The sequence below is a fragment of the Amyelois transitella genome, chromosome 19 (genome assembly GCF_032362555.1).
Source record: "Amyelois transitella isolate CPQ chromosome 19, ilAmyTran1.1, whole genome shotgun sequence".
In the NCBI taxonomy this organism is placed as follows: domain Eukaryota; kingdom Metazoa; phylum Arthropoda; class Insecta; order Lepidoptera; family Pyralidae; genus Amyelois; species Amyelois transitella.
The window spans coordinates 2,504,345-2,528,296 of record NC_083522.1 but is presented as its reverse complement, the minus strand read 5'-3'; the positions used below and the strand labels follow the sequence as shown (position 1 = coordinate 2,528,296).

Here is a 23,952-nt window from a genome sequence, read left to right as displayed (position 1 = left end):
TGTTTATGGAATTATGAGTGATACTATGATTGTTCGCTATTTATAGATTTTTTTGTGGTAGGATAGATCATGTTTAAGCTTAGGATTCTTATTTAAGGCAACCTGTCACCATGGAATCAACTCATAAGTTTTTCTTTTCAAGCAGGAAGCGTTGGTTCAGTAGGAAAATATATTTATCGAGTCTTACTTAACAGGTATTTTACAAAATTATTAAAGTTATACAAACTTGATCATAAGATAAAACAATAAAGGTATTTATAATTACTGAAGATAAATGAATGAACGAGTTAGTCACGGCAGATTTCGCGAGTTTCATCGCGATTTCCGATTATAAGATATTTTTATGGTTTGGTCCAAGATAAAGGAGTAATGATGAATTACTCGTATATTACGGCATTTGTGACTAGGGAAAGGGAATAGGCACACATTCATCTACATCAATGATTCATTAATAAAAGTCAGCAAAGAAAAAATATAGTCTGTGCTAGTGCTACGTCTCTTCTTGTGTAAGTTCTTGTTGTAAGTTCTTACAGATAATTAATTTATTGTCACTCACATTGATCCATAAATCTCATGCTTGGCTGAGTTTTTTGACTGATAGACAGGTAACTAACTACGTTATTGCAATACATTAATATGTATTTCATCTCCTCATTTTATGCGTGCGTGAATTTAATAGACCACTCTGGAAATTCTTAGAAAGAGTGATAATAATAGGTTTAGCTTGTTTTTGAATCAATTTCTCATTGGTTCATCTAAAAAGCTATGTCATGTCTTTATTCAATCTTATTTGTTACAAAAACTTTTCAATACAGATTTTTCATTTATTAAACTGCAGAGAGCGTGATTATGATTATGTTACAAAATTTCTTGCCAAATATTGGGGAAATCAGTGCAGTTTATTTTATATTATTGTTTACTATATTTAATTATATTGGTTTCTATTTTTTTATCATACATTCGGATCTAATTAGACATATCTGCGAAGAGACAATATCCGAAAGGGACATTTTACGAACGAGGCGTTTTGTGACCAGTGTTGGCTTTTAAAATAAGAATTTTATTTTGACCCCATACCTCCTGGAAATGTTGTATGAAAGAAATGTATTCGCAATCCCGCTTTCGCTCGTATCTTAGACCATTCTCATTGCTCAGCTCATCGCACGCGATACGTTCTGGTCTAGGCACAGGAATGTGAGCTAGATGCGCCGATATTTGCACTATTATGTGCACTCCATCGCTTTGATAAATAAGCGAGATCTTCTACGCAGTGGTTCTAAACATTTTCAAGAGGAACATTCTCGAAATGTTAATTGTGAAAAGAATTGATCTTACATTTTATACGAGTAACATTTGTCATAGATATTTATATATGATTGAAATTAGTCGTGAATAAAATTTCTGTAACATTTCGTGTCATGTTTAGAAAATCTTGACTATTGACGTTTATTATAAGATTGTTTGCGATATAAATTGATGTTATTCTACATGACTTTCAATTTCAACTGAACTGTTTTGTTTGATATTAAACTGGAACATGTTTCTCAAGACAACGAAGCGGGATTTTTGACGCCAAAAGACGCGAAATACCCGAGAATCATGGTGGCGGCACGATCGTAATTGAACCTTATGTTTCAGCAATTCACTTATAAATGTCACAAACATCTACTGCACAAAAACATGGCTTGGTATCTACATACAAACTAAAACCAAAGAGGGGTTAACTTTTCCTACAGGTAAAATCTATTTTTTATAACTTACCAAATAACAGTCGATGGGCTTCTCCCTCGGCCGGTGGTAAGCCTTCTGTAGCTCTGTCTGCTTGAGCGCATGCGCGATGTGCAGTGCGCTGGCGTCGAACCGGCCATATTGGTAGTCCGGGGTGTCGCGGGAGAGCTCCCGCGCAGGCGATGCGTGTACGCTGTTGCCGTTTGTGGCCCGGGTTGGGGATACTGCAACGAATTTCATTGTAAGAACATATAAATAAGTTAGAAAAGGTGTTTGTGCCGTGTGGTTCCCGGCACCAATAGAATAAAGAATAGGACTAATCCATAGCTTTCCTATGGATGTCGTGAAAGGCGACTAAGGGCTTGTAAACCACAACCTGTCACAATTTGAATCTCAGTTCTATTGATAAGCCATCATTGAGTCGAGTCAACTAAACGTGGGTTTACAGTCTTTTCGAAATTGTTGCCTCTGCCTACCCCGTAAGGGATAAAGACGTGATTATATGTATCAACGTATATTTAAAAAAACCACTGTGTATAAAGCAGCAAGGTACGAAAAACACGACACGCAAGTTTACTTTCTTAATTTGCCACAAACGGATAAACATTAATTTTAAATGATGCATTCATAAATTTATAAACGAACATGCGTGACAGATAAACATTTACAAAAGTAGAAGAGAAATCATCATTGCTCATCATGCCAATAGTTGATTTAGATGATAAAATATGATCATAAAATAGAAATTAATAGGCAAACAGAGTCGAGTCATGAACGACATGTTATTCTCCTAACATATCGATTTTATTGGCAATCTATACTATAATATTATAAAGCTGAAGAGTTTGTTTGTTTGAACACGCTAATCTCTGGAACTACTGGTTCGAATTGAAAAATTATTTTTGTGTTGAATAAATCATTTATCGAGGAAGGGTTTAGGCTATTTATCATCACGCTGCAACTATTAAGAAATAATGGAAAATGTAAAAAAAACGGAGAAAATTATTCCTCCTTGATTTGGCTTCAATGATCCCCAAAATAACTATTCCACGCGGACGAAGTCGCGGGCACAGCTAGTGTAAGATAAATTTTAATTCATCTTAATTAACTTCACGTAATCATTGACATAATTCAATTAATATGTAAGAAAGGTATTACTTAATTGAAGTATTTTTTATTAATTTAACTTATGAAAGTGACGTTTGTTGTTTTGGACTATGTTTAGGAAAAAAATATAGGTAGTTTGTTTTTTTATATTTCATTCAATAAATAATTATAATTGGCGCCTTAGTAAATATTTATTGATGTCTTAAAGTGCAGGTATTAGTACATAATCTTTGACAATACACCAGTCTTTGTTTGTTATAGTGAACTTCAAATTTGTCGGATAGATACAATAATGGCGTCATAATTAGTTCGTTATTTCAGTTTATCGAAGATTCGACAATTCGAAATCTTTCAGTTATTCTCCATTTCAAATAATCTTGCTTTAATGTTTAATATTTTGGAGCAATATATATTTACTAGCTGTGCCCGCGACTCCGTCCGCGTGGAATAGTTATTTTCGGCATCATTGAAGCCCTCAAGGGTGAATAACTGTCCCCGTTTTTATTTCACATTTACCATTATTTCTTCGCCCCTAACAGTTGCAGCGTGATGTAATATAGCATTAAGTCTTCCTCGATAAATGGTCTATTCAACACAAAACTAATTTTTCAATTCGAACCAATAGTTCCTGAGATTAGCACGTTTAAACAAACAAACAAACAAACTGTTTAGTTTTATAAAATTAGTATAGATAATCTTACATAATAAAAATTCAGCTTTGTAAATTTATAATTTAGTCTGTTCGCTGTAATGTTGAACACACTACGAAAGCTGCCGAAGGCTGACTTGCACATTCTGGGTGCATCTTGAACAGACAATAGCTCGCAATGGATGATTAGTGGCCATTTGTATGGGCACCGAGGCGTGCGCGAGGCGCCTGCTTAATTACAATTACAATTGTAATTGTAATGCACATGTAGGTGGCCGATTTTAGGTTAGCCGCAAACTATTTGTAGTGGTTAAGAGATTTAACAAATAAGTAGTTTAGAACAAAACATCTGACAGATTAAGCGTGATTTACGTAAACTATGAGATGCCAATTACTAGTTAGAATGAGATTTTGATTTTACGATATCTCTATTTTTTTCTTTTGTTTCGCTTGCTGGTATGACTTTTTTTAGAAAAGATATCGCGGGTGTCGGTTAAAAAACTACATACATATATATGATCACGTCTATATCCCTAGCGGGGTAGACAGAGCCACCAGTCTTGAAAACACTGATAGGCCATGCTCAGCTGTTTGGCTTAGTAATAGAATTGAGATTCAAATAGTGACAGGTTGCTAGCCCATCGCCTAAAATAGGAATCCCATGTTTATAAGCCTATCCCTTAGTCGCCTTTTACGACATCCGTGGGAAAGAGATGGAGTGGTCCTATTCTTTTTTGTAATGGTGCCGCGAACCACACGGAATAAAGCTATGGCTTTTAATTCAATTAGTTTTTATATTGTTTAAAATTTGGTCGAGAACAATTATTCGTTATATACTCTATAGATTTTGTTTTAAACTTTTTATAGCCAATATTCGTTATTATTTAAAATAAATTAATAAAGTAACCCCTTATTTAAAGTCAATTAGTTAAAACCATTCAATTAGTAGAAGCAACTCATTTAATTTTAGCTCAAACTTGTCCAAAAGCTTTTTAGCTATATATATCATTCTGCGCCACTCTCTATCTCTCTGCTCGTTTGCGATTAATTATTACTTAATTAACATACTATTTCAAGGCAAACGGCAAATCCTGCATTCGGAATTACCTAACCGGTACATTGCCGACTGATATTATGTATTTAAATGACGAAAGGTCGTTCAGTTGCTTTGTTATTCATCATCTGGTTGAAGCACTTCGTTTGTTGAGACTGAAAACTAATCTGCCTTTTTAAATTTATAAAAGCGATGTTAAAACATAGTGTGTTGTGTGTGTGGATGCTTCTCTTAGCTCGCAGATTGTAAAAGTATATTGAGGGAAGATCTCATAAGCATCTCACACTCACTATCGGAACTTGAATTCCATAATAAGCTAGATATTCAGTTGAATGTGGTGTTAGAGTATTGAATTTGAAAATATTGGTTCTGTCTACCACGTAACAAATATAACGGATACATGACAGATGTATTGAGTTATAATTACTTGCTGTTCGTTTTGTCTCTAATAACATCAGAAAGTATAAGCTGATTTTGCAGATTTTGGGATTGAAATATTTGCTTGGTTTTAATGGTGAAATCAATAAATTTTTTAATACAAAGAATACCAGACTAATAGTTTTACACAAAAAAATGTTGAAAGTTTAATTATTAACTTGTTAAGGCACCTTTAAAACAAAAACATCTACAAATAACTCACGAAAATATAAAAATAATTGGCATCATGGGATCCTCCACTATTTCAACTTCCGTAGATATAATTAAACATGAATGGCCAGCCCATTCAGTGGTCAACTTAATATCAATAAATTAAGACGAAGGTGTTACTAAAACTGTAATTGAAACTAAACTTAATCCTGAAGACATTACAGTTCAAGTTCCATTGGTTGTGATGTTAAAGAATGGTGCCAATGACCACGTATAGTACCCATAAGTTACTGCGTGTGGAACCAGTAATGTAGACGATAGTTTTTGTGGCAAAACAGCTGTGTTGCACAAGATTAGTAAATAAAGAAAAAAAAATTATATGTGAAGACAAATGGGTTTGAAGGCACAGAATAATAAATGAGAAAGCTACATAAACTTTTATTAAGAAAGAAAATAAATACATTGATAAAGGTGCAAAATCAGATATAGATTTAAAAATTATTTATTAATTGATCAAGCGAGCAAGTACCTTAAGTTATCAATTAACTTGTGACGAAAAAATATTATTTTATGCAAGTTTTCATTCGTTTGGTAACTTTCGACCCGTTGGTCTGATTTTAATGAAATCTTATCTGGTTGTATTAATACTAAAAACTAAATTTTGTATTTTTTTTTTTTAACACAAATCTACTAAAATGGCTTTGGATAAAACTGATTTTACGCGATTATATAATTTATACGCGAGAGCAGTCGCGGGCGGAAGGTAGTGTTTAGTAACTACTGCGCTAGCAAAAAAACTAGTTAAGCTATACGAGCACGTCGTAAAGACTTATGTTACCTATGAAATAGGCAATATTGCGTCGGTGCAAGTGGGTGCAAGCCTGCCATATTGGGGTGCAAATAAAAATGCTTGCAAATATTGCCCAAGTCGTTATACTTTGCCAAATATGGCGTGTGTTGTAATGCAACAACATATTGGAGTCAGAATGTTGATGAACTGTGAGGTAACATCACTGGAATATGCTTGTAATAAATATTTTAGAGATACTAGTATATATAGATGAAATCACGTCTCCTCATCGGAGGGGTAGGCAGATACTACATGTTTTTACTTGCTATGATACCATACTTCTCTCGCTTCATCCACTTTCATAAGTCTCTTCATGCAAGTTCGTCGGTTTCGGGTAATCTTTACGTGACCTTTTGCCAGGACGTCCCCGATGTACGAGATACACGTGCTAGTCATTTCTATAAATTTTATCTACAATACACATACGTAAATGTCTTTAGTGGTTGACAGAGCAAAATTCCCAATTAATTTACATTAACTATTGAGATTCGAAGATTGTGACAGGTCACTAGTCCAACAAAAAGAGATATGTATCCCAAAAAGATACATTAAAGAAAAATCCCAAGTTATTAACCAACTTACTCGTAGAAAGTTTCAAAGCATTGTGTTACGACAGCCGAGCGCGTATCTTTATCAAATACAACACAAATTAATAATACAAAAAAGAAAAATAAACATGGCTTCATTTGACAATAATAGCCATTTTTTCTCATAAAAATATATATGTAGCTCTAAAGATAAGACCAATTTTTTCATCAACATTAAAAAGTAATAAGCAAGAACACATAACGCAAGTTCCCAGGGTTATGTAAGGAGATATAAACACACATACGATCCCACTTTTGATAAACCGTGCGACTTATTTCTCCAGTTGAGAAACTGATAATGATTTGTCTTTCTTTAGAGTTCTGTCATTGCTAGAAACTGATGGATAATAAACGCATTGCATTTATGATTTTTATTTGTTACAGAGACATGTCCCTACATAGGTATACATTCTTTGACAAAAGAAATAAACAAATTGGCAAGTTGTGACGCAAGAGTTTATAAAATGTTTAGTTTAGCAATAGAAAATCAAACTATGAATAACAAGTAGGGTAAGTACTTAAAAGGTCATACATTCAACAACAATTTCATATTCATACTAAACATATCGTCTTACTGAAATTATAAATTCGTATGTATCTATGTAGGAACGAACATTATTAGTTTTCAGCGCAATTACGAGTAGGTACAACTATGTTGTAACTTCTTCACGCAAAAACTTCTTAATGTATTCTCATGTTTCACAGTAATATTGCGTCAACAATTTATAAAAAAGCATTTAGATTTTCATTTGCACGTGAACAAAGCCGCGGGCGGGAGCTAGTACCATCACAAGTACCACCATACATTCCATCGGTTGGCTCCGACAGTCACAGCCGGCCCATGTACCCAAGCTTTAGGTCACTGGGCTGGTCCGTGGAATGCTGCCGGCTATTTTGCAACAAGTTCTACCATCTCTTTCTAAATCTGTCGCTCTCGTTTCCTCGCTTGTTTCCCGAATTGTGCCGAAGGTCCAAGAGCCTTCTTCGGAAGTCAACCGGTTTCTTGCTGTGAAGGTATCGTCTAAAACGTTGAACCTTACTGCTTTGAATTAGAGAGGGGCAAAGAGTGTGCATGTTTTTAGAAGTTTATAGCCATGAATAGGCAAAACTATTAACGGATATACTGCTTGAATGGCGCAAATGAGTTTGATAAGTGGGCTTGATTGTACTGTGCAAGTTAGTTTTAAACTTTTAAGACACTATCATTACTGTCATTCAATGAATGATATATATGATTTAGTGTATGTTAAAGCAGATTTCACTTTGAAGAGTAGAATTTCATTAATATTTCATTTTCTGTTTGATTTGCTTCCAATCATTTACTTACTCCATTAATCATATCATCAAAATAGCCTTTATTAAGGCGTTAATTAAATTAGGCAAATAATGCGAAATCTTGAAGCTTGTGAGCACAGATATATCGATACAATATTTCCTTTTCCTTAAACTTAAGTCTGTCATGATTGCTTCTGATGACATTGAACTTAATCACGGCTATTTTTGTCATTCCAAAGGTAAACTAAACAATAGCAGTGACCTTGATGTCTACAATGAGGTTTGTAAGATATAGATCCGATAACCTATATAGAATAAGAGTTATAAAGCGAGGTAAACATGTAGATTAAGAGTTACCAGTAACAAGCATGAGCTCTGAGTCACCCAATCTGGGAAAAAACCTGACTTGAAAAAGATTTATACTTCATATTTGTAGGAGTTCTTACACGAAAGCATGATTCATTCCCGGAGGGGTAAGAAAAGATTACATATTTCCATTTGCCACAATCCGTGTACCCTTCTTCCGCACGGGTTTCAGTAATAATTATGACTCTCTTACTCTGTTCGCATATTTGTTTAATCAACTTGTTTTCATTTATCCTCTCCACAGGACCAAAGGATTTCCTTCCTTCAAGATTTATAGACCAAGCAAATGAAAAAAATATATAAGTATAGGTCTTAAGAAACGAAGTTCAGACTTTCGTGAATCGGTGAAAAAATCGTGAAAAGGTTGGAGTTGTAATCCCTAGATGAACGTCTAACTTTGGTCGGGAATCTCCTGGCAAAAGGTCAGATCAAGAATACCGTAAACTGCCAAGCTGGCATGAAGAGAGTTATAAATGTGGATGAAGCGAAAGAAGTGTGCAGGGATCGTGGCAAGTAAAAATATGTGGTCTCTGCCACCCCTCTTCGAAATAGGCATGAATTTATGTGTATTTGTTATAAATAACTTGGGATTCTTCTTTTAGGCGATGGGCTAGCAACCTGTCACTATTTGAATCTCAATTCTATAATTAAGCCAAATAGCTGAACGTGGCCATTCAGTCTTTTCAAGACTGTTGGCTCTGGCAAACCCGCAAGGGATATAGACGTGACCATATGTATGTATGTATGTAACTCACGTTCATTATCATGGCTATTCCTGGCGTGTCCTCTGATTTGCTCGTTCACGTAGTTATTGCTCTTGGGCACATTGAGGGCACTCCTGATGCCCACGGACGAGTTGTCCAAATGCCCAGGGCCGATCTTGGGCACGTGGCTCGAGCAGTACACCTCCTTGTCCTCTGTCCAGTGCTGGTTGTTGTAATATGTCTGCAAGAGAAAAGAACGATAAATAAAACATAATGTAACTAACATTTGGATTTTTCCTCAACTTTTGGAAACCATGAGTATAGATATAATATGAGAAACACCATGTTGTTCAATATATTAACTTACTAACGGCCTCTGTGGCGCAGCGGCAGTACGCTTGGCTGTGACACCGGAGGTCCTGGGTTCGAATCCCGGCCAGGGCATGATGAGAAAATAACTTTTTCTGATTGGCCTGGGTCTTGGATGTTTATCTATATAAGTATTTATTATAAAAATATAATATCGTTAAGTAAGTATCTCGTAACACAAGTTTCGAACTTACTTCGAGGCTAACTCAATCAGTGTAATTTGTCCCGTATATATTTATATAATTATTTATTTTGAGGTGAATTAAAAAGTAAACCAAATTATAACGATTTGTAAATTATTCACCCTTATTATCGTATTAAACCGTTCAATTACTGTGCATTGATGAAACCATAATCTGTGACGTGGTCAATTCAGGCCCTTTTGATCCACACCAACAACCAGTTTATATTGAACCGCAAGTTGTGTTTCCATCAAATAGTTTCCATAATACCGCCAGCGCATCAGGGGTTAAGTTAGCATGGTCTTTATTTCAATAAAAATGATATGGTCAGTTAAATTGTGACAATGTGTTAGACGTAAAGAATTTTGTGTAGTTATGGTTCATGTTGTTTGATGGGCGAGGTTTTGTCATACATACATAGGTTTAATGTACAAAATTAAACCAAATGTAGGTACACGTTTGAAATGTATTCATTAGGTTGATAACGCGTGTTGAAATTGAGTAATGCTACGATTTTATAACGTATAACGTAACGTTTTTATTAACGTTCTTTCAGAATAAAGTAACGTAATAGAATGTTCAGACTGAGTATGCGAGTATTGAGTGTAATGACTATTGACTTAAGTCAATTTCGTTAAGTGTAAAAACCGTTATATATGTAAAATATAAATCTTTTTCAATTAAACAAATCACCATAAGTAGATATATAAAGATAACGAAGCCACCTGTTTTGATATGACATCGTTTACAAACCTCGCTACTATACAAAAACCAAATCAATACAATCTGGACCGAACACCAATTGTATGCAAATCAGATTGAAACTCCGTATTAATTTCACTTTTAGGCAACGTACCTACATACATACGATCACGTTTTTGTCCCTAATGTCAGAGCCAAAGACTGGTAAAGAACAGGCCGCGCGCTTTGTATTTTAGAAATATCGACAGCAAATATTGTTTATACCGATTTCTGTGGTATCACAAGTAAAGGAGTCATTGGTCATGAAAAACCAAAAGTTTGAATTAAATTGTAATGCCTTTGTTATGAATAACGGCATCTTAATAATATAATACTCAACAAGATTATTCCCACTGCTACGACCTCGTAAGATAAGAAACTCATTTATTTTCCATTCCCGAAGGAATTTCGAGATATTCTATCCTTAGTTCTCTTCTGCATTTATCAAGGAACGTAAAAAATTGTAGCTTCCCAGTTAGAGTGTGAATCGAGAATAAATGAAAAGAGTAATAAGTGTGCAGGAAGTTAGAGATCTGTTAGCAACTAGAAATCCATAGTCTTTGCCTACCCCTGTGGGAAACTAGCGTGATGGTATGTATGTATTATATGTATTGATTTATATATTTTATAAATTGTGTTAAGATTAAGTTTAGTTTCCAATTTTGATCTCTTTTGACTGCTTGAAAAATATATATATATAGACACATCTATATCCATTGCGGGGTAGACTGAGTCAACAGTCTTGAAAAACTAAAAGGCCACGTTCAGCTGTTTGGTTTAATGATAGAATTGAGATTCACATAGTGACAGGTTGCTAGCCCATCACCTAAATGAAAAATTCCAAGCTTGAAAAATAGCATTGGAAAATGATTGTTTTCCACCTGACGTCTTTTCTGCTCACGTCGGGATCTCATCAGATAACGTTGTATGTCTGTTTGTAATGTATACGACTTCAACACGATGTACTCGTATATTGTTTTGTTACGACATGCAAGTGAAGCATGGTGTTGAAACATCTGCTATATTTGACGCATTGTGACGTCATGGCGAGCAGTGAAAGTTCCAAAGTTCATTGTTTTTTGTTGATGTTTGGTAAATAATTTTGATTACATTCTGTGACACTGCTAACGACGAAAATCTATACAGAAAGCCCTTAATGTTCTCAAGTAAATGACTGTTATGGCTTATTGAGAAAAATAAAGATCTTTGAACATAATAATTAACGTGTTTCTGACCGAACGAGCGAGTTCTTGAAGTGAACTTAGGGCGAAAATACATTTTTTGTACTTAAGTATTTTGTAACACGATAACTTTCATGCCGTTGGTTTGATTTTGATGGAATTTAAAAAGTGCACAGGATCTGTTAAAAGAATTTTTAATCAGGCATTAACATCGATTAAGTCATTTTTAAGATATTCACATATTTGCCAAAAATATAAAGTCTACGTTCGGGGCAAATGACCATTGCACTCTTAAATGGAAAATCAGAAGAGCCCCGTCCCCATCCCTTCCCAGAGCCCGAGAGTGCGAGCCCTGGGTGCGTAAATGAGCACGATCCACGAAGCAACACTTGACCGACTTCCACATCCTATAAATAAACATATACGGGACAAATTTAACTGATTGAGTTAGCCTCGTAGTAAATATTTATTTATTTATTTTAAACTACATACATCTATATCCCTTGCGGGGTAGACAGAGCCAACAGTCTTGAAAAGACTGAATGGCCACATTCAGCTATTTGGCTTAATGATAGAATTGAGATTCAAATAGTGACAGGTTGCTAGCCCATCGCCTAAAAAGAATCCTAAATTTGTAAGCCTATCTCTTAGTCGCCTTTTACGACATCCATGGGAAAGAGATGGAGTGGTCCTATTCTTTTTTGTATTGGTGCCGAGAACCTCACGGCAACAATACAAAAAGAATAGGACCACATTTTAAACTAATATACAATAAGTCAGAATAATAATAAGTCAATGTCACTTTGCGTCACGCTTCTTCACTGCACCTTAACCGTTTACGCGACGCTTCAAAATCGTAAGACTTTCCGACGCCTAAACTAAGCTAGTGACATTATATTATGGTCATTTAGAAATAAAATTAAAATAAAATAAAACGTAAAAATATTATATGTAGGAGGTGGAATTCGTCATTACCTTCATATATATGCTCCAATGCGTATAATATGCATAATAAGCTTCAATCTGTAGAAACTTTGCTTGTGCGATTTAGGATTACCCACCCGCAGTGAGATGGGATTAATTTTAGCTTATATCAAAAGGGACTCCCATATAAGTTGTATGCTTTCTATGATTCATTTACATGGCCATATATTTTGTCAACAATGAATAATATTATACAATTTAAACATACACTTGCAGAACACCAATTCAATATAAATAGTGACTCATTTACGATCAAATGTAGCGTAATGAGTCATAATTTAAGCATATGATCGTAATTATTTGCCAAAAATTTACGTACCTACAAAATTTAAACTTTCTTGACAGTATACTTTTTGCTGGCGTGATTTTATGTATGTATGTATACTTTTTGTTCGGTTGTCATTCGCTGCATTAAATGATTATTTTACTTTTTATTAACCGAGGCACCAAAAACAAGTTGGTCGGGTAGCTGGTCTGGTTGGGAAAAAAACATATTGTCTACCCCGCAAGGGATATAAACGTGATTAAATGTATGTATGTGCCCAGCTGCTTCTCTTCCCGTTACTTCCGTTTCCGTGATATTTGTTAAAGTCAATAAAGAGGATGGGTTAATAACTTTGGATTCTTCTTTAAGGCGATGGGTCAGCAATCTGGTACGTAAGTATTACGGAGAAGGATAGAGTACGTACTTTTCACGCTTGCGAGCGAATCTAGTAATCATATAGAACAATATCGTCACACCCCATACTAATGCGGCAGCACTAAGCATTAATTAGAGCGGTAATTATAAATACAGTTAGTGTCAATGCACAACACTGCATCGGATAATTGCATAGTTGCATCGATTCACTCTGATTCGATTGCTATACGATTTACGATTACTGTGTTCTGGTGACGACCGTTATTGATTTCATTCTTGTAGGCGATTGGCTGGCAACCTGTCACTATTTGAATCTTAATACCTTCATTAAGACATTAAGCTGAACGTGGTCTTTCGGTCTTTGTGAGACTATTGGCTCCGTCTACCCCATAAGGGATAAAGACGTATAATCACGTCGATATCATACATATTTTCTACATAAATGTATGATTTCTTAATTAAATATAAATATCAATATATTAACACAAACAAACATATAAATAAACTTTCAGACCTTTGATGACAGTTGGCTGGATATGTTATTTATGTTTAGAAAAGATGTAAATGTCTAGCCCGTAAATGATAAAGTGATGATTTTAAGTGTATATAGAAAAGAGGATAGTCATAGACGCTCACCTTCAACGTCAGCTTGGTCCCACACACCGCACATTTGAAGCAACCGCTGTGGAAAAACGTGAAGTCCTTAAGTGGGCCGACCCTGTCCACCTGGTACACTATCTCATTGCACCGAAAGCAGGTGCTTTCGTAAAAATTGGGCCGGTACATGGCTTAGGGTATCACGACATAGTTCACACTGCACTAACCCTCATAGTATGGGTTTATTTATAGCCCAACTACGGAGATGTCTCCGCTTAAAATTTACTGTAAGTCACTTCGCTCGCAAGATTTTGGTCACTCAATTTCACTATCACTGAGTCATTCCGATGGCTTTTTTGTTGTTCATTCCGTAGGTCGGTAGTTATTTAAACCTGTAACAAAATATTTAAATATTAGTAGTTTGAAAAGATGAATTTATTTTATTGTAAAACTTTGAATTATTAAGTTTCGTAAGAGGGAGAAACACCTACAGTTCTGAGAAAATCAGAGATCTTGCTATTTTTTTGTTTTTTAATTTTTGTGTTTCTTGGTGCAATGAAGTGAATTAACTTTTTTGGTATTATGTTTTAAATGTCAATCAAAACTAAAGTTCTGTTCTAACGTTCCGTGAAAACAAAAGATAAATACCTACTTATTTACGTTGGCTCAAATAACAACTTGCTTTAGAATCTTATGTACATACTAGCTGAGCCCTGGGGCTTCGCTCCCGTGGAAATTTCGGGATAAAAATATATTATTATTTTTAAATTATATTTGATCAATCCTTCTTAAGAAATGGCCAAAATTGTACAAAATTTACATACATACATACATACATATGATCACGTCTATATCCCTTGCGGGGTAGACAGAGCCAACAGTCTTGAAAAGACTGAATGGCCACGTTCAGCTATTTGGCTTAATGATAGAACCGAGATTCAAATAGTGACAGGTTGCTAGCCCATCGCCTAAAAGAGGAATCCTAAGTTTATAAGCCTATCCCTTAGTCGCCTTTTACGACATCCATGGGAAATTTAAATGGGCTTATATTTGATTTTATTTTATGTTACCACTATGTTCTGAAAAAATGAATACCTATTCCATTACATTCAAAACACCTGTAAAATTACTAAGTAATATATGCTTACTATTTAATATTCACCCACTTCACCCTCAAATGTTTATTGCGCCCTTTGGAGTGGGGTTCGGATCAATAAAGTTACTCAGCTTGACCAATCCTAACGTCTTCTTTATTATTTTGCAAGAGTTAGAATGAGAAAGCGCAAACTAGTCTTAATTTTCAACGGGTTTTCAGCCAACATGATCTTTGGTAGTACTTCAGTGTCATTTGAAGGATGACAATGAAATATAGAATTAAACAAAATATGCCGTCAAACGTAAAGTAAAACGATGCCGTCTGGAAATTAATGTCATGCGATGTCATTGTTCCTATATTACTCATATTATGTACTTTTATCTATTAAAAAAACGTATTAGACACAAAATACACGTGTACAAGACACCGTGTTTAAAAGTCATGAGTGTCGTGATAAATTTGTATTTGTTTCAAGGTCTCTTAGACTCCATAAACTGGCTTACCTATATTTACTAGTGGGGCTACCAAAAATCTGAATGAAAATGCAAAGACTTCTTCGTTGGACATCGTTACACAATATCACGTTTTTATTCCTTACGGGGTAGACGGACCCAATAGTTAAAAGACTCGACGATCACATATTTAGCTGGATGACGACGTAATTGAGATTTAAAAATGTGTGTCAGCTTAGGTTTATCAATTGAAAGTGAACTTGAAATCTTTTAGTCTCTTGTCTCTGTCTAACCCGCAAGGATAAAGACGTAACTGACGTGACGTTGCTCATTGGTTATATTGCTTTTTATATAATTACATAGATTGGATTCAGCTCCGTGACTCTTGCATATGGAAATATCTGCTAGTTCTAATATTACTGTAATTATAATAATTGCGATTATTCTTGCCTTGTGTTGATTAAGGCAGCTGTAGCTGCTATGATATAAACAAGGCCCTTCGTGTCTGCCACGTGTTTTATAACTATAAATTGTACATACATACATAAATCACGCCTCTTTCCCGGAGGGGTAGGCAGAGACCACATCGTAAATAAATTGTACACTTGAATATATTTGAGGTTTGCCTGCGTATATTGTAAAAAAAAATAGGACAACTCCATCTCTTTCCCATGGTTGTCGTAAAAGGCGACTAAGGGATAGGTTTACAAACTTGGGATTCTGTTTTAGGCGATGGGCTAGCTACCTGTCACTATTTGAATCTCAATTCTATCATTAAGACAAATAGCTGAATGTGGCCATTCAGTCTTTTGAAGACTGTTGGCTCTGTCTACCCCGCAAGGGATATAGACGTGACCATATGTATGACGTGACCCGTACTGAAATGCGTACATGCATTGCATGAGGCCAGTTTGCACTGAAACCGTTAATTCCGGAACACAATACATTCTCATTACTCAGTACGTACATATATTAACAAAGCGTCGACTGGATGTTAAAGCGAAGTAAATTAAGTCATAGACTGAAGCGATTGGAAGGCAATGTGATCTGCCAGAGAATTTGGAGATTACTTAATATTTAATCTCTTGTAACTAATTATAATCCAGGTGTTAGTCCCAACGGGGGGCCGTTAATCATGAGTCTGAATTGGGTAAGTCAGTTTTTTATACAAAGCGTCTCTCATTTGACATCCGCAACCTTTGCAGAAGAGTCAAACCAATATTCGATAAGGATAACACATCCAGTTTTCTTTTACATACATACAAATAGTCATATATATATCCCTTGCGGGGTAGACAGAGCCAACAGTCTTGAAAAGATTGAAAGGCCACGTTAAGCTGTATGCTCTATGATTTTGGTTGGTAGTCCATCGCCTACGAGAGGAATCCTAAGTTTATAAGCCTATAACTTAGTCGCCTTTTACGACATCTATAATAGAGATATAGAGTAGATCAATTTCTACATAAAATGCCGAGAACCACACGACACTTTTCATTCACTGTAAGAGCAACCTCTCGTAACTTATACCACACATGAAAGGTAGCGGCGTCTATTGGTACGTGGCGATGTAATGATACTCACGGCTCAATCTTTACACAGCCGATATGAAGTGGAGCTCATGCCGCGTTGAAAAACGAATGAGGTGCCTAACTGTAACTCACACGATAATAAGCAGGCTAGTATGGAGTACTATCGCATAGATATGACTATAGTCATATCCATAACAATACCCATGACATACGAATATTATTAACTAGCTGTGCACGCAACTTCGGCTGCGTGGAATAGTCATTTAGGGCATCATTGAATGGAATGAAAAAGATGAATAATTTTTCCCTTATTTTTCATATTTTCCATTATTTCTTAACTCCTTGCAGCGAGATGTTATATAGCCTAAAGTCAAAAAAAGAATTTCTCAATTCGAACCAGTAGTTCCTGAGATTAGCGCGTTCAAACCAACAAACAAACTCTTCAGCTTTATAATATTTGTATAGATAAAATGGGTTTCTTTATAAACAGAGATCGAGTTATAAAGATACAATTTCCATACTTGAATACTAATATTGTAATTAGGTACAAATGTCTGTCTATGTCTTATCGAAGTTCGTGATATAACATATTGGAATATTGGAATTATGAACAAGAGGAATCTGAATTTTCACTAAATAATAAACGCAAATGTTAGTTAAGTTCTCCGCATTGTTTAAAATTAAAAGAACCGTGAGAAAAGGCTTTTTATAAGGCACCATTGTGAGTTTGTCATACTTTCACATTATTCCTTACTGAAAATTAAAATACGGATCTTTCAACTTAGTACACTTTCATCGATGACGTTCAAGATGTATGTAAGAAGGATAGTATATGTATATAAGTAGTAAGATAGTATATAAAGGATAGTATGTATATCAAAATCCTATTCTTTTTTCTATTGGTGCCCGGCACCAATAGAAAAAAGAATAGGACTATTCCATCTCTTCCCCATGGATGTCGTAAAAGGCGACTAAGGGATTTATAAACTGTTCTCGTGTCACAATGTTCGTTCTCGTACTCCTCCGAAACAGATTGACCGATTCTCATAAAATTTTGTGAGCATATTGAGTAGGTCTGAGAATCGGCCAACATGGATTTTTCATACCTCTTAATGATAAGGGTTGTCCAACCTTAACATTATTTTTAAGCTAGAAATTACTTATAAAATTATTTATATGGCAAATCAACGTTATAATAATATATAATATTTAGTATTTAATGTCATATTTGTAATGTATAGTAGGTAGCTAATTCCACGGCCTACAAAAATGTAAGACGTGGGTATTTTTGAGCAACTATTATAATGTCTCGCAGTCCGAAGATCAGTGGGATTATTCAACTATAAAATTGAATATAAAACTCTAATAAAACCAATATTATTCATGACATCATGTTAATTTCCTTAAGAGTTAGAATGTGGTCGTTGACACTAAATTCTTATAAATATGGACCATAAAACTTCGCGCTATGAGCTTACCAATTTAGCATAATAATGGCAAGTGTGACCAATTTACATTTCGCAAGTTTAAAAATGCGGTCTTATAATGATTTTATTACATTCCAAAGTACCTATAAAAATTGCTGTACCATTTTGATTTCGTCAGATAGATTAAAACCATATCATGTTATTGCGATGAATGTAGAAGCTAGAACTAGAAAACTAGAAGACAAGCTTATTCATTGATGGTGGTGGATTATATAAAAAAATATGTTTTTTTTTTTGCAATATTTATTGTATTAAACCTGATACCGTTCAATTTCACGAGGGACTAGCTCAATATCAGTGATTTAAAAAAAAATCAATATGGACTGTTAATTTCATTCGTTATGAATTTAGTTTATTGTTGTTCGATTTTAATTATACCTACTAAAAACAAAATAAGAACAGAGCAGAAAACATTTTGTAATCGCTACTGTCAGTTAGAAACACAATTTCATAAGATCATAAATCACATAACTAACCGCCTTTTCCAATTTTTTTTATTTTAAATGTTTATTAAAAACCCGTTTCGCCAAATGTAACTGTGCTTATTGTAGGAGATCGTTTTGGCCAATGGTCAATGGGCGTATAATTTACACCCAGGCGTGGGTACCGCGTGGGACACAGGGCTGATCAGAGACTACTTTTACTTATTGCTCAACTTATAATCTTGTCAGGAATTTTATTGAGAGAAGCAGGTGGATAAGTGACTGTACTGGTTAGGATTTCTAGTTGACATTATAGTTAGTATTCTAAGTAATCCGGCCCGAAGAAGGACCATTTAAACTAGTAGGTGGTAGATGTTAGGTGTCTGGTCGATTTGGTTTCAGCTTCTAATAAACATTACATAATAAGTTTTTATTCATAGAGATTTAAGGCAGACGGTGTCGCCGATTACAGCTAGTTATTTATAATTACATGCACTTTTTTGGTTTTTGTCTGTTTGGCGAGTTTAATTTATTATCATATCCCCAACTGCATGGTAAGCTGCTGACTTCAATGTTCGCGTGCACTACACTGCAATATCTAATTGATACTTAACATGTTAAATGCTTACAAGAATATACCACTCCTCGCTCTGCGCACACGCCAATCTCCTGTTTGGTTTCCGTTCACCCAAAGTTTGACTGGAAGAGATTACATTAGCAATAAGTCCGCTATTGTACCATCTCAATCTGTTTTGTGCTGTTTTGCATATTTGACTCTTACGGTGCAATAAAGAGTTTTATCTATCAATCTCCTTAGGAAATGACGTAGAAAAAACTTCAACATATTTGAAAGCAGAAGTGCCGTTAAGTAGTTAAACTGGATGTAGGCTTTTTTTAGCAAAATATTAAATGTATAATAAAAATACCTGCTGCATGTACTGTTAAATTATAAGCGAATCTTTGCCAAGGTCGCTTGCGTCTAATTAGCGAACGATTGCAAGGTTTGATTTAATTAAAGCAGAGTTATGAAATTTTTTAATCTGATTTGTAATCATGATTTAGCTGAAAACTCTTTGCAAAATAACAGGAAAATTTACATTCACTTCTCTTTTATTTCCTAAATGAAAAAAAGAACACTTTCCCCACTTCTTTTCTTTCTTTTCTTCTTTCATGCACATAATAATTTCCTAGTTCTTTTATATCACAAAACGAAGTACTAAGCACATGGTTATCCAACCACGTGCATTTGCATACGTCGGCATTACATTGTACTAGTTTCTGCGTACTTTTCAACTTGTCTGGTTGCATCGGCATGTCGTTTGCCCACATAACCGTTTAAGGCTAAGGTCAACGGGGTACTTGATCGCAAATTTAATACTAGTACTAAAATCGCATTCAGAAAGAGATGGCAACTATAACTGCTCCCATTATTCCTTCTTTCTATCTCTGTCTCTATTATCAAAGTGTTTTATTCCTTTTATTTGATGCGTAAATTGCTGGGACATTATGTTTAGGGTTGCTTTTCATGTCGTTGTACAATACAATAAAATGATTTAGCCAAGCGTATAAAGTGAGTGTTTCTAGTCAGTTGTATTTTGGATGGCCAAGCAAAATAGGTGGCAGTAGACTAGTGAATTAAGGAAGATCATTAGGTAGATATGTTTTACTTAGTTAGATGGTGAAATAAGGTAAATAAGTTATGTTTTACTTTGTGAGATGATTTGTTTGGTCATGTTGAGAGGAGGAATGAGAGCAGATCTGAGAAGTGTATTCGTAAATAAGAAAATTGAAAGGGGAAAGCAAGAATGAACGTACTTTTATCAAATCGGGGACGTTAAGGAAAAATGTCCGATCAATGGTATCCTAAACATGAAAAGAATCAGAAGAATTAAAGAAACATGACAAGTGGACAGATGTTTAGTCTCTTCCTACCCCTTAGAGAAAGAGGCCTCATTATATACATATGTAATAAGACTACGAGCTTCCAAGCCCACATCTACTTCATAAGTGCTATTCTGTACCGGAAAATATAAAGCTCATGTTTCAATATTAAACTAGATAGAAATAATTTAACCCTGACATTTATCTAAAAGGATTTGTTTATTGGCACAATCGGTAATTTAGTAAAGATTTATCAGTTCGTGAGCTAGGAGAACCGACACCGAACAAAGGCTGAATTTGATTTAACACCGATATAGTATTTTAAAAATTATTATATTACCAATTATATTTCATTTTGGGGTGAATAAATAGACAAACTATAAACGCAACATTATTGTCTTTTTTAGCTTCGCCAAATTAAAAGTCATTATAGGTAGCAGGAGATGGACATATTCTTTCGTAATCCTTTGAAATACTATAAAAAACTTTAATTCATGTTTAAGAACTTTCTTACGCTTAAATTTCATATACCCCGTCTTCATATTACGTAACACTTACGCGGTAAGCAGAAGCAATAGTTATAACCTTCGAAGAGCAATCCTAGATCTTTATTAAATGTTGCCAATTCCTGGCCCTAAATTTCCTAAAAAAAGAATTCCAAGTTTATTAACCTTTCCGACAATTTAATGGTAAAAATATCTAAAACTTGTCATAAGAATGGGTGGCACGTGGATGTTTCTCAATTAGTTATGGTGGTTATTGAGTTTTCCAAGCCTTTTCATTACTGATTGGGTATTGTACTAATAATAATTCTGTTGTATTGTTATGTCAATGTACTTTGAAGCGAGTAGTACATATAATGGCATCACGGAATTTAATTTGAAAGAGATGGAAAACTATTAAGAATTTTGTGGCAAAAAAGTAGTATTGGAGCGTATAATTTTTGGAGCAAGAAATTATGGGAAATGATAAGAATTCAATAGTTACCATGACCGTATTTATCTTAATAATTGATGATACAACCTCGGATATCACATCATAAGACTATTGCTACCTAAATACTATTAATAATCTTACACGAAGTATACTAATACTTACATACATATAGTCACGTCCATATACCTTACGGGGTAGACAGAGCCAATATCAAGTTTACGAATATGTACATACATTCATATGATCACGTCAATATCCCTTGCGGGATAGACAGAGCCAATAGTCCCGAAAAGACTGACAGGCCACGTTCAGCAGTTTGGCTCAGTGATAGAATTGAGATTCAAATACTGACAGCCCATCGCCTAAAAGAAGAATACCACGTTCAACATCCATTGGAAAGAGGTGGAGTGGTCCTATTCTTTTTTACATTGGTGCCGGGAACCACACGACACGACACCAATAAAGTTAATAAGTAGTAAAAAGTTGTCAATTAATGTGATGATATTTAGGATTTGTTCCTCTCTCATTTTTTTGCTAGCCTCACGCAAAAATCAATATACTACTCTGTCAAGAAAGTAGCAGGAAAAGATCAATAATACACAAACTGTTTGTTATTCATTCAAATTTATTTTATCACCTTCAAAATATGCTCCTTTAGAAACGATACACTTACGCCAACGAATAATCCAATCATCAAAACATTTTTTAAACGCTGTTTCCGGAATTGAGGTCAGTTCTCGCCGCGAATTCTCTTTTATGTCTTCTACCGATTGAAAACGGGTGCCACGAAGTGGTAATTTGAGTTTAGGAAAAAGAAAAAAGTCGGCTGGAGCCATATCTGGTGAATATGGTGGTTGCTCGATGGTATTTGTTGAGTGTTTGGTTAAAAATTCGTTCACAATGATGGCCTTGTGCGAAGGTGCATTATCATGGTGCAAAATCCAAGAATTTTTTTCCACAAATCTGGCCTTTTTCGTCGGATTTGCTCTCTTAAACGCCGCATAACACTCAAATAATATTCCTTATTTACCGTTTGACCTTCCGGCAAGAATTCCGAGTGCACAACACCGCGATAGTCAAAGAAAACAGTCAACATGACTTTGACTTTTGAACGACTTTGGCGTGGTTTTTTCGGTGTCGGTTCAGTTGGAAGGCGCCACTCCGAAGCTTGTTGACTAGTTTGCATGTCAAACTCGTAAACCCACGTCTCGTCACCAGTAACAATGCGTTTCATGAATGTTGGGTCGGAATTGACTCGTTCTAGCATGTCCTCAGCGACTCTCATGCGATTGAGTTTTTGAAAAAAATTCAGGTCTTTTGGGACTAGCCGAGCGGCAACATGTTTCATACCCAAATTATTAGTTAAAATGGTACGGATCGACTCGTGAGATACAGAAAGTTCGGTGGCTATCTCTCTCAAAGTTGAATGAGGATTTTCAGTCACTATTTCCTTCACTTTTGCGATGTTAACTTCAGTTGCAGACGTTGATGGCCTACCAGAGCGAGGCAAATCTTCCATCACATCTCGACCGCTTTTGAACGCTTTGTACCACTCATAAGCACGAGTTTTTGATAAAGTCGATTCACCGTAAGCCTTCTGTAACATTTTCAGTGACTCCGAACACGATATTCCATTGGCAATGCAAAATTTAAGACAAACTCTTTGTTCGATGTTTTTATCCATTATGAAATTAGCAATACACACTAGATATGATATAACTAAAAATAGCACTGTATTTAATGTAAACAACAGATGCAACTCAAACTCCGCGCCAAAATGGAAAACAGTTGTGCCAATCTAACAACAACAAAAAAAAACAAAAATTTGAATTTGGAACCATAAATAAATAATCCATTCCCGATACTTTTCTGACTGAATGTAAGTAGAACATAACATTTGCATTCGTGATAGTGCCTTCTGTAAGAGTTTCTAACCCAATGGTAGCACGAACCTCATCAAACAGAGCCCGCAATGCAAATGTGATACAATTTGAGTCGTGACGGCTAGCGGGCGGTTGCAACATATTTCTAACTGAATTTTGTGGGACGTGATAAGCGGACCTTTCGCCTTGCAAAATTGTTGGGCTTGCTTTTTTTAAGTTATGTTGATTATTCAATGCTTTTTATATGTAATTTGAAGGAAATTTATGAGGAACCCGATTGTATCTGTGTGCATATTGTTAGGTATTAGTTACAACTAAACCTATTACTAGATTTCATGATAACCAATAAGTATTGTTAATAAATACGTATGTAATATGTTTTTTAAATATTCCCTGAAAAACTGAAAGACCTTATCGAATGACAGAAAATATAATATTATAAAAAAAGCAACAAAGTTGAAACTAATTTCTTGATTTTGATATAGATAGGTAACTTGACGAAGGCGAGTCAGATAAAGAAGACTACTAATTCTGAACATCCTATTCTATTTAGTTAAGCATAATCAGAATTGATTTCTGGGATTTCTCTTTTCGCAAAATCCGTTCTTATATTTTATTTAGATAAAAAATCCCATGAGAGCAAAGTCCGGTAAAAGATATGAGT

At 35.0% G+C, this 23,952-nt stretch overlaps 1 protein-coding gene across 1 annotated transcript in view; it reads right to left on the bottom strand.

Moving 5' to 3' along the window:
• Nucleotides 1-23,952, bottom strand: part of LOC106137262 (hillarin) — a 53,554-nt gene that overhangs the window by 27,259 nt on the left and 2,343 nt on the right. The window contains exons 2-4 of the mRNA XM_013338063.2: nt 13,642-13,994; nt 8,960-9,149; nt 1,762-1,952 (exon numbers count right to left, since the gene is read on the bottom strand). Coding sequence (XP_013193517.1) covers nt 1,762-1,952; nt 8,960-9,149; nt 13,642-13,791 — 531 coding nt within the window. The 5' untranslated portion in view covers nt 13,792-13,994. The remainder of the gene's footprint in view (nt 1-1,761; nt 1,953-8,959; nt 9,150-13,641; nt 13,995-23,952) is intronic.